The 13,146-nt window shown below is 47.2% G+C and overlaps 1 protein-coding gene across 9 annotated transcripts in view; it reads left to right on the top strand.

Annotated features, from left to right (window-relative positions):
* NPR2 (natriuretic peptide receptor 2) overlaps window positions 1-13,146 on the top strand; it is a 53,614-nt gene that overhangs the window by 27,507 nt on the left and 12,961 nt on the right. For 3 of the 9 annotated variants that reach the window (XM_044265394.1, XM_044265393.1, XM_044265396.1), the window contains exons 2-6: window positions 2,631-2,676; window positions 4,906-4,978; window positions 6,235-6,379; window positions 9,107-9,382; window positions 10,197-10,402. In XM_044265394.1, the coding sequence (XP_044121329.1) occupies window positions 6,352-6,379; window positions 9,107-9,382; window positions 10,197-10,402 (510 nt within the window). In that variant the 5' untranslated portion in view covers window positions 2,631-2,676; window positions 4,906-4,978; window positions 6,235-6,351. Of the gene's footprint in view, window positions 1-2,630; window positions 2,677-3,941; window positions 4,027-4,905; window positions 4,979-6,234; window positions 6,380-7,965; window positions 9,383-10,196; window positions 10,403-13,146 lie in introns of those variants that run through there. The other 6 variants (XM_044265392.1, XM_044265390.1, XM_044265389.1 and 3 more) reach the window with 4 other exon arrangements.

Raw genomic sequence — 13,146 nt, 5'->3', positions numbered from 1 at the left:
TTGTGGCTACAGAGGAGGCAGGAAAGAAAAGCTGGCACTCAGATCCTGATGGGCTAACGAGCTTGTTCTCTATCCTGGAGGCCAGCAGTTCTTAACAGCAGTAGTACTGCTCGTGGAGGGGTGTTTTGGACATTTGTGGGACATTTTTCATTGCTATAGTGATGGGAGGTGGGTGCTAGTGTCCCGTTAGTAGTTGAAGCCACAGATGCTAGACTTCAGTGTGAGAGCAAATCCATGTAACTGATAATATTGTTTTAAAGCAGGCATTTTCTACCTTTCTACCTCTACTTTTCTTCCTTTGCTACTAGGTCATGTATTCCGCAAGAGAAGGAATTTTATCTTGTCAGTCTTTGTACTTCAACACTGGCAGTACATTTTGGTTGTCAAAAGCTCTGGATTCTGCATGATTTAGATCTCCTGGGTTCTGTATGATTCTCAAATGTTCCACTGAACATTTGTGTAGGGTATTATATATAAATAAATTTGGTCTGTTATTACTTGCCCTAACACTGGTATTTAATCTAGGTTTGTTTGTTTGTTTAAATAGGATCGCTTCTGATCTCTTAAATCCTTATTTACTCGTTCTTTAAAATTAGGTGCATATATGTGAGTGCTTCCTTGAATCTTCTATCATAGTTCTGTCTAATCACTTATGTATTGAAATACCTACTATTTTACCACCAGTTACTGTCTTTTACTTCTGTTTTCTATTACAGCTAGGACATTTTATTGGTGTTTTGAAATTATGTATATAGATAGCTTATATTATCTCTGAATTTCATTTTAAGTTAGTAAGTTGCTGTTATTTAAAATATTTATTAGCAGAAGGGAGACTAACATCTTGATAGGATCAAGAGTCACTATGTAGCCATTGATTTTCAAAGTGTTGCTTTATTTTATCTTTTAAAGTAGAGTCATGCCCAACGTGGGACTTGAACTCATGACCCTGAGATCAAGAGTTGCATGCTCTTCAGACGGAGCCAGCCAGGTTCTCCTCATAGTGTTATTTTGAGCCACAGACCTTTAACATTTTTGCTCCTGAGCTCCCTAAAATAATAATAACCCTCTTACACAATTTTAAGTTGAAATCTCACATTTATAATCCAAGCTTACCTTTATGTATTGTTTTTTTTTAAAGATTTTATTTATTTATTTGACAGACAGAGATCACAAGCAGGCAGAGAGGAAGGCAGAGAGAGAGGAGGAAGCAGGCTCCCCGCTGAGCAGAGAGCCCGATGCGAGGCTCGATCCCAGGACCCTGAGATCATGACCTGAGCCGAAGGCCGAGGCTTTAACCCACTGAGCCACCCAGGCACCCCTACCTTTATGTATTGTTAATAGGAGATGGAAAACATTGATTATTTTTACAAGTTGGAATGAACTGAGGATTGACTATAATTGTAACAGATATCTCATGGCATTCAATAAAGTAGACTTTTAGCTATTTTATAAAGCACACTAAATACTAAATAAGTTATTTACCTGTTTACCTGTGTTTTTTATTTAATGAATTTTTTCATGACCTGCAGAATTTTCCAGTTACATTTTTTTGGTTGATTTGTTTTAAGTTAAGTTACTGGGGTATAATTTATATATAGTAAAATCCAATTATTTTAGTGTATTTCAGTTACTTTTAGGGCAAAATATATCACTAATGTATCCTTCTTTGGCTAATGAATTCCAGCCTGGGCTAAACATGACTTTTTAAAAAAAATTTATTTGACAGGGAGAGAGACACAAGCAGGGGGAGTTGGAGAGGGAGAAGCAGGCTTCCCACTGAGCAGAGAGCCCGATGAGGGGCTCAAACCCAGGACCCTGGGATCATGACTTGAGCCGAAGGCAGATGCTTAACGACTGACCCACCCAGGTGCCCCTGGAGAGACAGTCTTAAGCAAACTCTGCACTGAGTGTGGAGCCCAATGCAGGGCTTGATCTCAAGACTCTGACTGAGACCATGAACTGAGCTGAAACCAAGAGTCAGACACTTTAACCAACTGCACCACCCAGGCGCCCCTAAACCTGCCATTTCCAATGCTGTTTTACCTTTTACAGAATTATGTGTAGGGTGGGGAAAAGGCAGGAAGCCTATCAATTTAAGGCACCTTGATTCATCTTTCACAGTTTTCCTGGATCAATGTCTTCATTTATATATCCCTTTGCTTGGTGTCCCAGCAGTTTTGACTCCCTAGAACAACTCCTCATCCTTAGCTTTGGCATGAGCGAGGGACATGGCTTTCTTTCTTAAAGCAGGAGGTCTGTGCAAGCACAAGGTTGTTCTTTGGCAGTTCATTTAGGAAAGAGTAAATATGGAAGGCGAGGATCTGGAAGTGGATTCCTTGAAACCATCTTACATACATACATTTTGGATAATTCTCCCCAAGTGTGAAGGGGAGAGGTCCAGAGGCCTGGGGGCTCTGTGTGGAGAGCCACGAAGGGCAGGGGGCATGGGCATCTGCCATTGCTATTGCTTCTGGAACAGCTGGGCTTCATTTCTGTTTTACATTTAAATTTGTGGTTTGAAGGAAGGGTTTTGATACCAAAAATAACAGCTTGAAAAACACATCTTCCATGGGGAACCATTTAAGGATTTTGAGCAGGGAAGTGACATACTTGGGTTTTTGTTTTGAAAGGTCACTTTGGCATCGGAGCACATCGCGGAGGATGACTTGGAGGGAGGTGAGACTGGAGCCACGGAGAGTTGTCACAGATGCTGTTGAAACAGTCCTAAAGGAGAATTGGACCAGCTGACGACTCTGGGCTCCATCCCAGAGTGGGGGCATCCACGTCTGATGGAGCAGGGGCTTCAGGGTTTGCAGACCCCCAGCTCCTTCTCACATTTACATTTTTCACCTGACCTTTACCTGTGAGACCCCCCCACCTTAGCATAGTCTTTGCCTTCTTCCTCTTCATCCTATGGCTCTAGTCTGCCACCAAGTCCTGTTGTTTCTTCCTTCCTATTATAGCATATTTGTTTTTCTCTCTCCATTACTATTCCATCACCCTAGATCAGGCACTTAGCAGTTCATGCTTGGATTTCTCCAGGAGCCTCAGAATGGTCTTCCTGCTTTTAGTCTGTCTGCCAACCAATTCTACAAGGCCACAGCTAGCTACTCTTTTGGTTTTCATAACATATTGTAGCCATGTGAAAAGAGCACAGTTTTGTCAGATGCTGTTTCAGATTTCTCCTCCTCTTCCCAGTCTTTGGCTTCTCTAGGAAATTCTAAGTAGAGCAAAAGATTTAGAAAGTGATTAATACATTTCCATTCTCTAGAAGCTGTTGTGGTCATGTTTCCTTTGCCACTGCTTTTTTTTTTTTTAAAGATTTATTTATTCATGAGATAGAGAGAGAGTGAGTGGTGGGTGGAGGGAAAGAGGGAGAGGGAGTGAGACTGTAAAGCAGACTCCCCACAGAGCACGGAGCCTTACACAGGGCTCCATCCCAGGACTCTGAGATCTGGACCTGAGCTGAAACCAAGGGTTGGATGCTTAACTGACGGAGACACCCAGGCACCCCTCCTTTACTTACTTTATGTGACATATTTGTGGGGCAGGGAACATATGTCTCTTTTTCTCAGTGAAAGATTTTGTAAAGACAGTAGACTTTTAAGTGGAGTGGAGAAAGAAATATAACACAGAATATTATATCTGAAGCTTTATGTTATCCAGTGTTCCCAGTGGGAGCTAAGTAATTACTGGGGTTGGTAATAATGCTGAAGGATGGTATTAGGAACATAGGGAAGCAGTATATGTATCTGGGAAAACATGTCACGTGTGGAAGAACAACGGAAACCACTGGGAGTGCATAGAGGTGCAGGTCCAGGCTTTAATGGAGCAGATGGGTAAAAAATAGGGTTCACCTGGGGCATGAACTGATGTGAAGATAAACACACAGCTGCTCCTCCTGACGTTCTTAAACTCAAGAATCCTTAGAAAAACTATCCATGTGAAATGTCTTTTCACAAAACTCATGTTTCTGGCCCTCAGAGTATGGTATCAGTGCGACTTTCAGCATACATATCTAGACAGGTAAGTTCGAAGCTGGGATCTGATTTCTGATTTGAAAGTACTTTATTTAAAAAAACAATAATTTATTTATTTATTTTAAAAGATTTTGTTTATTTGATGGACAGAGATCACAAGTAGGCAGAGAAGCAGGCAGAGAGAGAGGAAGGGAAGCAGGCTCCCTGCTGAGCAGAGAGCCTGATGCAGGGCTCCATCCAAGGACCCTGGGATCATGACCTGAGCCGAAGGCAGAGACTTTAACCCATGGAGCCACCCATGCACCCTTGAAAGTACTTTAAATTCAAAATCTTTTTAACTTATAAAATAAAATGATGTGTGAATACAAAGTAAAAACCCTTGACCCTTTAAACAATAATAGCAGCTCTTGAAAGATATTGAATATTATGAGAAGGTGAACTGGACCCAAGATCTGAAGCCGTTTTGTGCACTGCTGTATAGAGCATGAGAGGAGTAAGGAGGTGTAGAGGAGTGGGCTACATGAGTGATAATGGAGTTTGACCTGTTTTCAGGATTCTCTTCCCTCACTGGGGCTAAAAGAAGCAATGTAGAATTTTTGTAAACCCTCTCTTTGCCTTCAATATGTTTCCCTGTGTTTCTCTTTTTACGCTGCCTCCTCCTCTCCCTTTATTGAAATGCTGCTTCGAAATATATCTTTTCTCCTTTATTTTATCCTGCTTTCCATGGCTGTTCTCTGCCCTCTGTTGGCAGGTTCCTTTAGACCTGTCCGTGTTGTGTGTAGGAGAAAATTCACATATAGTTAAAGGCCTTTTCTGCATATTAGGTCAGTCAAGCAGAGAGAAGACTTTAAGGTGTGTGGTTTCTGTTTTTCATTTTGTTTTGTTTTGTTTTGTTTTTGTTCTTGTTTTCCTGGAACCCTTCAAGTCTGGAGACATGGTCTGGAGGTGTGGTCTGGTGTGGAGCAAACCTCAAGGTCCAGAGTTAGCTGTGAAATCAGGTAATTTCTAACATTGTTCAGTACCGAACTGGGAGTCAGTTTGGGGCCTCAGGGCCTGCTGTGGAGAGGATTAGCATGAGACTAAATCCCATGGTGGCTCCAGAACTCAGCAAGGGTTTTGAGCTTCCTTTGGCCTGAGTGTGACTGGAGGTAGGATTTTTTTTTTTTTTTTTTTTTTCTGCTGTGGAACTGGGCACTTTGGAAACCAGAGCAGCTTTTAGCAGCTAGCTGATTTGATGCTTGGCAGTTTTGTAGTGGATGAGAAAAGAGGTGTTTGGGCTGGGCCCTATTCTAGAAGAAATTATAGGTGGTGTCTGCAAAGTAGTAGGAGGCCATACCAACCCTACGGAGAGAAAGGTGGAGCCTGGCTGGGTGCTGGTCAGGCTAGCAAGGTCTTTAGATTGCTTAGGTTTCCTATGGATTACAATGAGGTCACCAAATACAGCCAAAATCTTTTTGTCCACATCAATGAGAACAGTGATCACTTAGATAATGGGAATAAATAGACAACCAAAGTTCTCATTTACATAGTATTTTCAGCCTCTCCTCAAAGAGACTCTTAACTCAAATTAAGAGTTGTTCTTAATGTTCAGAATAATGACATATCATGTACTTGAACTTGTGTGGGAATCTGGGCAACAGTGGTGTTCGTCCTCACTAGGGTCTGCAGGTGTTCCAGAGAGACTTGTCTCTGTCTTTTGTGGTCTTTTATCCTAAAAACATGGCTTCGTACAGTAAGTTCATGAGTTAGCACAGTATCTGTACAGAGCCCCACCTTGAGAATATCTAAATGGAGTTTTACCTGGATTACGGTCTCTGCTATTAGAAGGCCATGTAGGATTGGAGGAGGAGTGGTTTCCTTTTCTGGGACTTAGTTTTCTGTTATTATTATTATTTTTTTTTATTTTTAGTAGGCGCTATGGCCACCCTGGGGCTTGAACTCACAATTCCAGGATCAAGAGTCACATGCTCTACCAACTGAGCCAACCTGGGCTCCTGGTTTTCAGAAATAAGGTTATTGAATGATATATTTACAAGGCTCCTCTTAGCCCTGAAATTTAGTGATTCTGGCAGAGATTGTGTCATTATAGATTTGCTTTTTTTATTAAACTGCATATCATTGCTTAAAACGTATCATTTGGTTGATGAGATCTGAAGTTAGAACAATGTTTTTTTCAGGTTGTCCCATCACCCTTTTGACTGTTTTGTCCTTCTCTTCCTTGCTCAGATAGGACAAAATTCCTTTTTATTCACAGTGTCGGGAGCTAGAATTGGAGTTGTCATCCCTCTGTGTTAAAGAAGTCCTAAAGCTTCCATTTCTACTGCACTTGGGCAAGTTGTTGCTGGGGGCTTGCCCTTGGTTTCTGCACCCCATGGATTCCAACTACACACTCCTCCAAGGTAAGGGCTACATTATTCAGCTTTTCTTGTACTCATCCCTACAGCTTATGCAAGTCAGCCAGTGTTCAATTAAAGAAATATCACACCTAAGAATAAAATGTCATTGTTCTTAATTTCCCCCTCAAAACCACTAGGTGTCGCCTTCATCTCGGAGAAACTAGGCCCCTCCTCTCCCCCTACACACCTACACCCCTCCCTTTACTCTTGGAGCTCTCAGCTTCTTGGCACTGTGATTTCTGGAGAAGAGGCTTGAAGCGGGGAGACAAGCTGTGGCTCTCAGAGAGGGGAAGAAAATGGATTTATATGCTTCTGCTTTATGACAATTTGAGAGACACTCCCCAAGGTCCCATAGCAGTTCCTCCCAGCAACCATGATATCATCCCTCATAAGCTGTTCTTGGGATCAGATTGGCATGCCAGATATAGGGTATCTGGGGAGAGCCTTCTAGGTTGGTGGCTTGGGAGCAGGGTGGAGCCCAAGGGGGATACATGGGCTTCCACTGTTGGTGGGGAATGTTTGGCTTAGTCAGTCTGTGAGCTGTTATCAGGTGCAAGCCTGGGCTGTGCAGGGAGACAAAAGAGGAGTGGCCGTTCTGGGGCTGGGTGCCTAGAGCAGATGGTGTGGTAGAGGCCTAGTGGGCTACAACGGGCCTCTGAGGACATGGGAGACTACAGAAGGGAGCATGGGGAAGGAAGAGGGAGGGTTGAGTTCTATGGAAGGAGACCCACCCAAGGGCTTTGTAAGGACTCAGGAAAAAAATCAGTCATCGGAGTCCATTGGTCCTGGAGGCACCATCTGCCAGGTAGCAGGCATGTCTTCATGGTGAAGGAGTGAGAGGTTCCTGGCAATGGGAAGGGTGCTATGGTTTACTAGGCGGAGGACTAGTAAGGATACCAAATATTTGGGGATTCCGGACTGCTTTCTTTCTTTTTTTTTTTTTTAAAGATTTTATTTATTTATTTGACAGAGAGAGATCACAAGTAGGCAGAGAGGCAGGCAGAGAGAGAGGAAGGGAAGCAGGCCCCCTGCTGAGCAGAGAGCCCGATGCGGGACTCGATCCCAGGACCCTGAGATCATGAACTGAGCTGAAGGCAGCGGCTTAACCCACTGAGCCACCTAGGCGCCCCTCCGGACTGCTTTCTGGATACTAGACTGTTGGAAGGACTCAGGGGAGTTGAGAGGGTACCCTAAGAACAGCGGGGTACACGTGTGGGGAGAAGTTCTGAGCTTGTGGCACCGTGCAAGATGGGGAGAGAGTGGCGGAGTGGGCCGGGGGCTTGGGGGAGACGGGGTAGGCCCTTAAAGTGAGAGGACGCCCAGGAACCTCGCCGGCCTAAGAGGCCCTTGTGTGGAGCCCCCGAGTTGTCACTGGGTGGGTAGGAGATCTGGGTTGTCCCTGGGCGTCAGGGAAGGGGGTGGGGGGAGACAGCAGGCGCCGGAGGGTGGGGCCGGAGGGGGAGGAGGAGGGGCCGCGGGGGAGGGGGCGGGGAAGGCGCGGGGCGGGGGCGGGCGGCCTGCCCAGGGAGTCACACTCGGCCGCCGCCGGCGCAGGGAGCGGAGACGGGCCCCGGCCGCGGCGACCTGACCTGGACAAGCGGCGCGCCTGGGGGCCCAGGCTGGGGGCGGGAGGAAGCGCCGGGCAGCGCCGGCCGCCGGGGCCCAGGAGGAGCGGAGCAGAGAGGAGCTGGGACACGGGCGGGGCCGCCGCAGCTCCGGATGGGACCAGCGCCCTGGGCCCGTTAGTCCAAGCTGGAGCTTCTGGAGAAGCCTTCACAGGGAGATTTACCCCTGCCTTTCCCTCTCCTCCGGCCCAGGCCTTGCTTCGCTCCCTGCCTGCCCATGGTCTCAGTCCTTCCGCGGCGCAGGCCCCCTCCCACCTTACCCCCTTGGTCCTCCTTTTCGCAGCTCTCAGCCCTCCCAGCCCCTTCAGCGGGGAGGTCCCCCAGGGCCTTTTCTTTGTACCAGCCTCCCCCCCACCCCCACCCCATCCCAGTCTCTGATCCCCTTTTCTTTCCCAGCTTTATCAGGTTCCTTCACCTCTCACGGTCCCCATCTCAGTCGCGGGCCCCCTTGGTCCCTCCCTGTTTGTGCGACTCTACTCAGCCCTTGCTCCTTGCCCCGGGCTGGTAGACCTACTCTTTGCCTCTATCTGTGGGGCTTCGTCCTATCTCCCCCTCTCCCATCCCCACCGCTTTCCGTATCCCAGCCTACCTAGCTTACCCCACTTCCCTTCTCGGCCACCTTCCCCAGGTTCCAGGCTGGGCTGTGCTCGTGCCTCCCCTCTAGGCCAGAGTGGCACCAGGTTCTGCGGGTGCTGGGGCTGCTGCTTTCTCCCTATGGCACTGCCATCACTCCTGCTATTGCTGGCGGCCCTGGCAGGTGGGGTGCGTCCTCCTGGGGCACGGAACCTGACACTGGCGGTGGTGCTGCCGGAACACAACCTGAGCTATGCCTGGGCCTGGCCACGGGTGGGTCCCGCAGTGGCACTAGCTATGGAGGCGCTGGGCCGGGCGCTGCCAGTGGACCTCCGGTTTGTCAGCTCCGAACTAGACGGCGCCTGCTCTGAGTACTTGGCACCACTGCGCGCGGTGGACCTCAAGCTGTACCACGACCCTGACCTTCTGCTGGGACCCGGTTGCGTGTATCCTGCTGCCTCTGTGGCCCGCTTTGCCTCACACTGGCGTCTTCCCCTGCTGACTGCGGGTGCTGTGGCCTCTGGTTTTGCAGCTAAGAATGAGCATTATCGTACCCTGGTGCGTACTGGCCCCTCTGCTCCCAAGCTGGGTGAGTTTGTAGTGACCTTACATGGGCACTTCAACTGGACGGCCCGTGCTGCCTTGCTGTATCTGGACGCCCGCACCGATGACCGGCCTCACTACTTCACCATCGAGGGCGTCTTTGAAGCCCTGCAGGGCAGCAACCTCAGTGTGCAGCACCAGGTGTATGCCCGAGAGCCGGGGGGGCCGGAGCAGGCCACCCACTTCATCCGGGCCAACGGGCGCAGTGAGTGTGGTCCAGGTCCAGGTCCAGGTCAGGGTGTGGGGGGAGGAGGGTCGCTGTAGCCCTGGAGCTCAGCACTGGGAGAAGGTGGATGGAGGTGGGCACTGAGGAGCTGGTGGCTGGGGTCAAGAAGCACGCGTGGACAGAGCACCTGTGAGAGGGTGGAGGCGTTCTATTAGGGGAGCTCGTGGACGGCACAGGCAGCTGTAAACCAGGGATAAGAGCTAAGGTGGAATGAGAAGTGAATCCTGTGTCAGGGAAGAATGTGGGATTGGGCGGAAATTGAATTTGGGGAGCAGTGTGAAATGAGTGCCCTGGAGTAGTGGATGTGTATCCATCTGTGAGCAGAAACTTCTTAGACTGGGGCACCAAGACCCCTTGGTGGCAGAAAAATAGTGAGGACTCCATAAATGAACTTTTGGGGTTCGGGAGATTTGTCTGGAAAAGACAGGGTAGCTGACACCGAGAGAAATTCTGAGCAATCAGTGCTTTTGAGCCTAGAGAACGGCAGGGCAGTGAGGAGGGTTGGGTGGGGGGCAACAGGCAGAGCTCTGGGAAGAGGAGGGGCTTAAAGCTGATAGCTCCCTTCCTCTGGGGTCTGGAGTCACACTCTGACCTCTGCCAGATGGTCCATAAGGCCCCAGGGTACTTATGAGATAGACTCCAAGGGGGAGGGTTGAGAGCATATGTTGGGTGGTTGATAGGTTAGGGCACTCGCTTTCTTGCTAAAGATGGAAATGCAGATGGTTCAGAGAGGGGGCTGTGTGGGGACTGGATCCTTTCTAAGAATTCCCCTCTGTCTTGTACCTGTTCTCAGTCGTGTATATCTGTGGCCCTCTGGAGATGCTGCATGAGATTCTTCTTCAGGCCCAGAGGGAGAACCTGACCAATGGGGATTATGTCTTCTTTTACCTGGATGTCTTTGGGGAGAGTCTCCGTGCTGGCCCCACACGCTCCACAGGCCGGCCCTGGCAAGACAATCGCACCCGGGAACAGGCCCAGGCCCTCAGAGAGGCCTTTCAGGTATCATTTGAGCCAGACTTGAAGGAGGGGGAAGAGGAGCTTCTTTGGACATTCTCTGTCTCTCATAAGACCTGCAGAAACCCCAAAATAGGGCTGGAATTATGAACTATAGGAGGGAAATGAACAGAGTCTTTTTTAGTTTCATATCATTCTTTCCTACTTCTCCACTTTTGTGGCTCTTTTTGGTGTTGGCACTACCTCCCAAGATCCCAGAACACTCCTAAGTCCCATACCGTATGAGAGAGAAGTTCTAGAAAAGACCTGGTTCCAGACCCTGAGAGGACTTCCAGCCTTTCTGGATAAGTGAGGCATGATTGTATACAGTTAGCTACAAGTCTGAGAAAGATGATGCTTGTGTGTCCCGGAACAGACACTAAGAACTTGAGGGGGTTTGAGGAGGGAGACTGAATGGGTTTAGGAAAGCCTCTTCATAAAGGAGTAAGAATCTATTATGACTTGGAAGATAGATGTCATCTTCCTAGTCTGAGTGGGAGAAAAGATGCAGCAGCCTGAACAAAGAGAAAAAGATAGGAATGGGCATTTTGGGGGGACCAAGAAGACACTGACCTGCCAAGAAAGAAGGTTGGCTTGAAGCAGATATAGGAAATAATGTTGCAGAGGTATAATCAAATTAAGGAGTGCCCTGAACCTAAGATTAAGATACTTGGACTTGAATGTGGGATCCTTGAGATTTTTTTTCAAAGAGAAATACAGAGACAGAATTCAGGTTGGGTTAGGAGAGGAGGAGGCTAGAGGCAGTAACATTGCCTATACTTACTTGGGTCTTGAATGGGGTGAAGTGATATGGGTTTGAACGACAGTGGCAGTAGTAGGAGTGGAAAGACATGAATTTACAAAATAATTTATGGGGAAAATTGACATGGCTCCATTTATTTCACTCCTCAAAACTTTTAACGACTGACTTTCTACACAATAAAATCCTGACATCATCACAACATTTCAGACTTTCTACAGTCTGTGTTCAGCTCAGTTTTTCTTTTCTCTCTTTTTTTTTTTTTAAAGATTTTATTTATTCATTTGACAGAGAGAGATCACAAGCAGGCAGAGTGGCAGACAGAGAGAGAGGAGGAAGCAGGCTCCCCGCGGAGCAGAAAGCCTGATATTGGGCTTGATCCCAGGACCCTGAGATCATGTCCCGAGGTGAAAGCAGAGGCTTTAACCCACTGAATCACCCAGGTGCCCCTAGCTCAGTTTTTCATTCTTGCCTCCTGGTATCCCTCTTGCCCAGTACTCCAACCAAACAGACCTCTCTCAGTTCCCTAGCCTCTGGGCCTCCGTGTCCTCTTCTTTGTGCTCTTTGCTCCTTTTTTCTGGAATGTACTTCCTTCCCTCATCCCAAATCTCTGCCTCTTCAAATCATACCCACAAACTGTTCCCTGATACTCTCACCAATTTTTCAATAATTTATATATATGTATTATTTATTTATTTATTCACATCCCTCCTTTTCCTGAAAAGGATTTGAGGGGGCCTATGGGGATTCTCTGAGTCTGAAATTCAGTAGATGTATACAAGGGCTGGACTTTGATGGTTGTCTTCCCCAATGAGTAAAGTTTTATGTGGCTGTCAGTATATACTTGGTTGTATCTGACTGTGAGTGACATGTCTGGGTCTGAGTCCATGACTGTCACACTTGAACATGGGCAGTGGCAGGATGGGTTTCATTTATGCTGTAACTTTTGCCCAAAAGAACCTTCTTACCTTTGTCTGTCTGAATAATATTTGTGTGTTCTCTAAGATTCAGATGAGTTATTTTCTCTTTGAGGAAACAATCCTTAATTTGGACTGAATTTCCTATTCTTGTGCTTAATTCTGTCTCCTGTAGAATTTACCGCATTGTTCAGTTGATGTTTAATTCACTCAAAGATTGACTCATTCTGTTAGTATCTACCAAGCCCCTATTATATCCCAGTCACTCTGCTAGGTACTGGTATACAGTGGAGAATGTAACAGATGTAGTCCTTGCCTGGAGCTTACATTTAATGGGATGGACAGACACTAAATAAGCAAATAAATACAAACTTAGAATGACTTGCAATGAATTTTACTTTAAAAACCCACAAAAAACAAAGATAAAACAAAACAAAGGCCTCTCATGTAAAGGGAATAACAAGGGAATTGTACCTTAGCTAGTGTAGTCGAGGAAGATTTCTTTTTTTTTTTTTTTAAATATTTTATTTTATTTATTTGACAGAGAGATCACAAGTAGGTAGAGAGGCAGGCAGAGAGAGAGAGAGAGAGAGGAGGAAGCAGGCTCCCTGCTGAGCAGAGAGCCCGATGCGGGACTCGATCCCAGGACCCTGAGATCATGACCTGAGCCAAAGGCAGCGGCTTAACCCACTGAGCCACCCAGGCGCCCTCGAGGAAGATTTCTATGTCTCCTATCAGAAGGACCAGGAGATCAAAACTATTTAAAACGCAATACTAAGATGTTTATTTGCCTCCTTACTCTTTTTTTTTTTAAAGATTTTATTTATTTATTTGTCAGACAGAGTGAGCATAGGCAGAGGCAGAGGGAGAAGCAGGCTTTCTGCTGAGCAAGGAGCCCGATATGGGACTCGATCCCAGGATGCTGGGATCACAACCTGAGCCGAAGGCAGCCGCCTAACCAACTGAGCCACCCAGGCGTCCCATGCCTCCTTACTCTTACCCCTCACAATTGTACAGTGGAGTTTTCCAGAGGGTACATGATGTGGGCTGCTCTTGTCAGCCTGGCAGCTGGA

Source organism: Neovison vison, chromosome 9, assembly GCF_020171115.1.
Source record: "Neovison vison isolate M4711 chromosome 9, ASM_NN_V1, whole genome shotgun sequence".
Lineage (NCBI taxonomy): Eukaryota > Metazoa > Chordata > Mammalia > Carnivora > Mustelidae > Neogale > Neogale vison.
The sequence above is the reverse complement of the archived record's forward strand: the minus strand, read 5'-3'. Positions and strand labels throughout refer to the sequence as shown.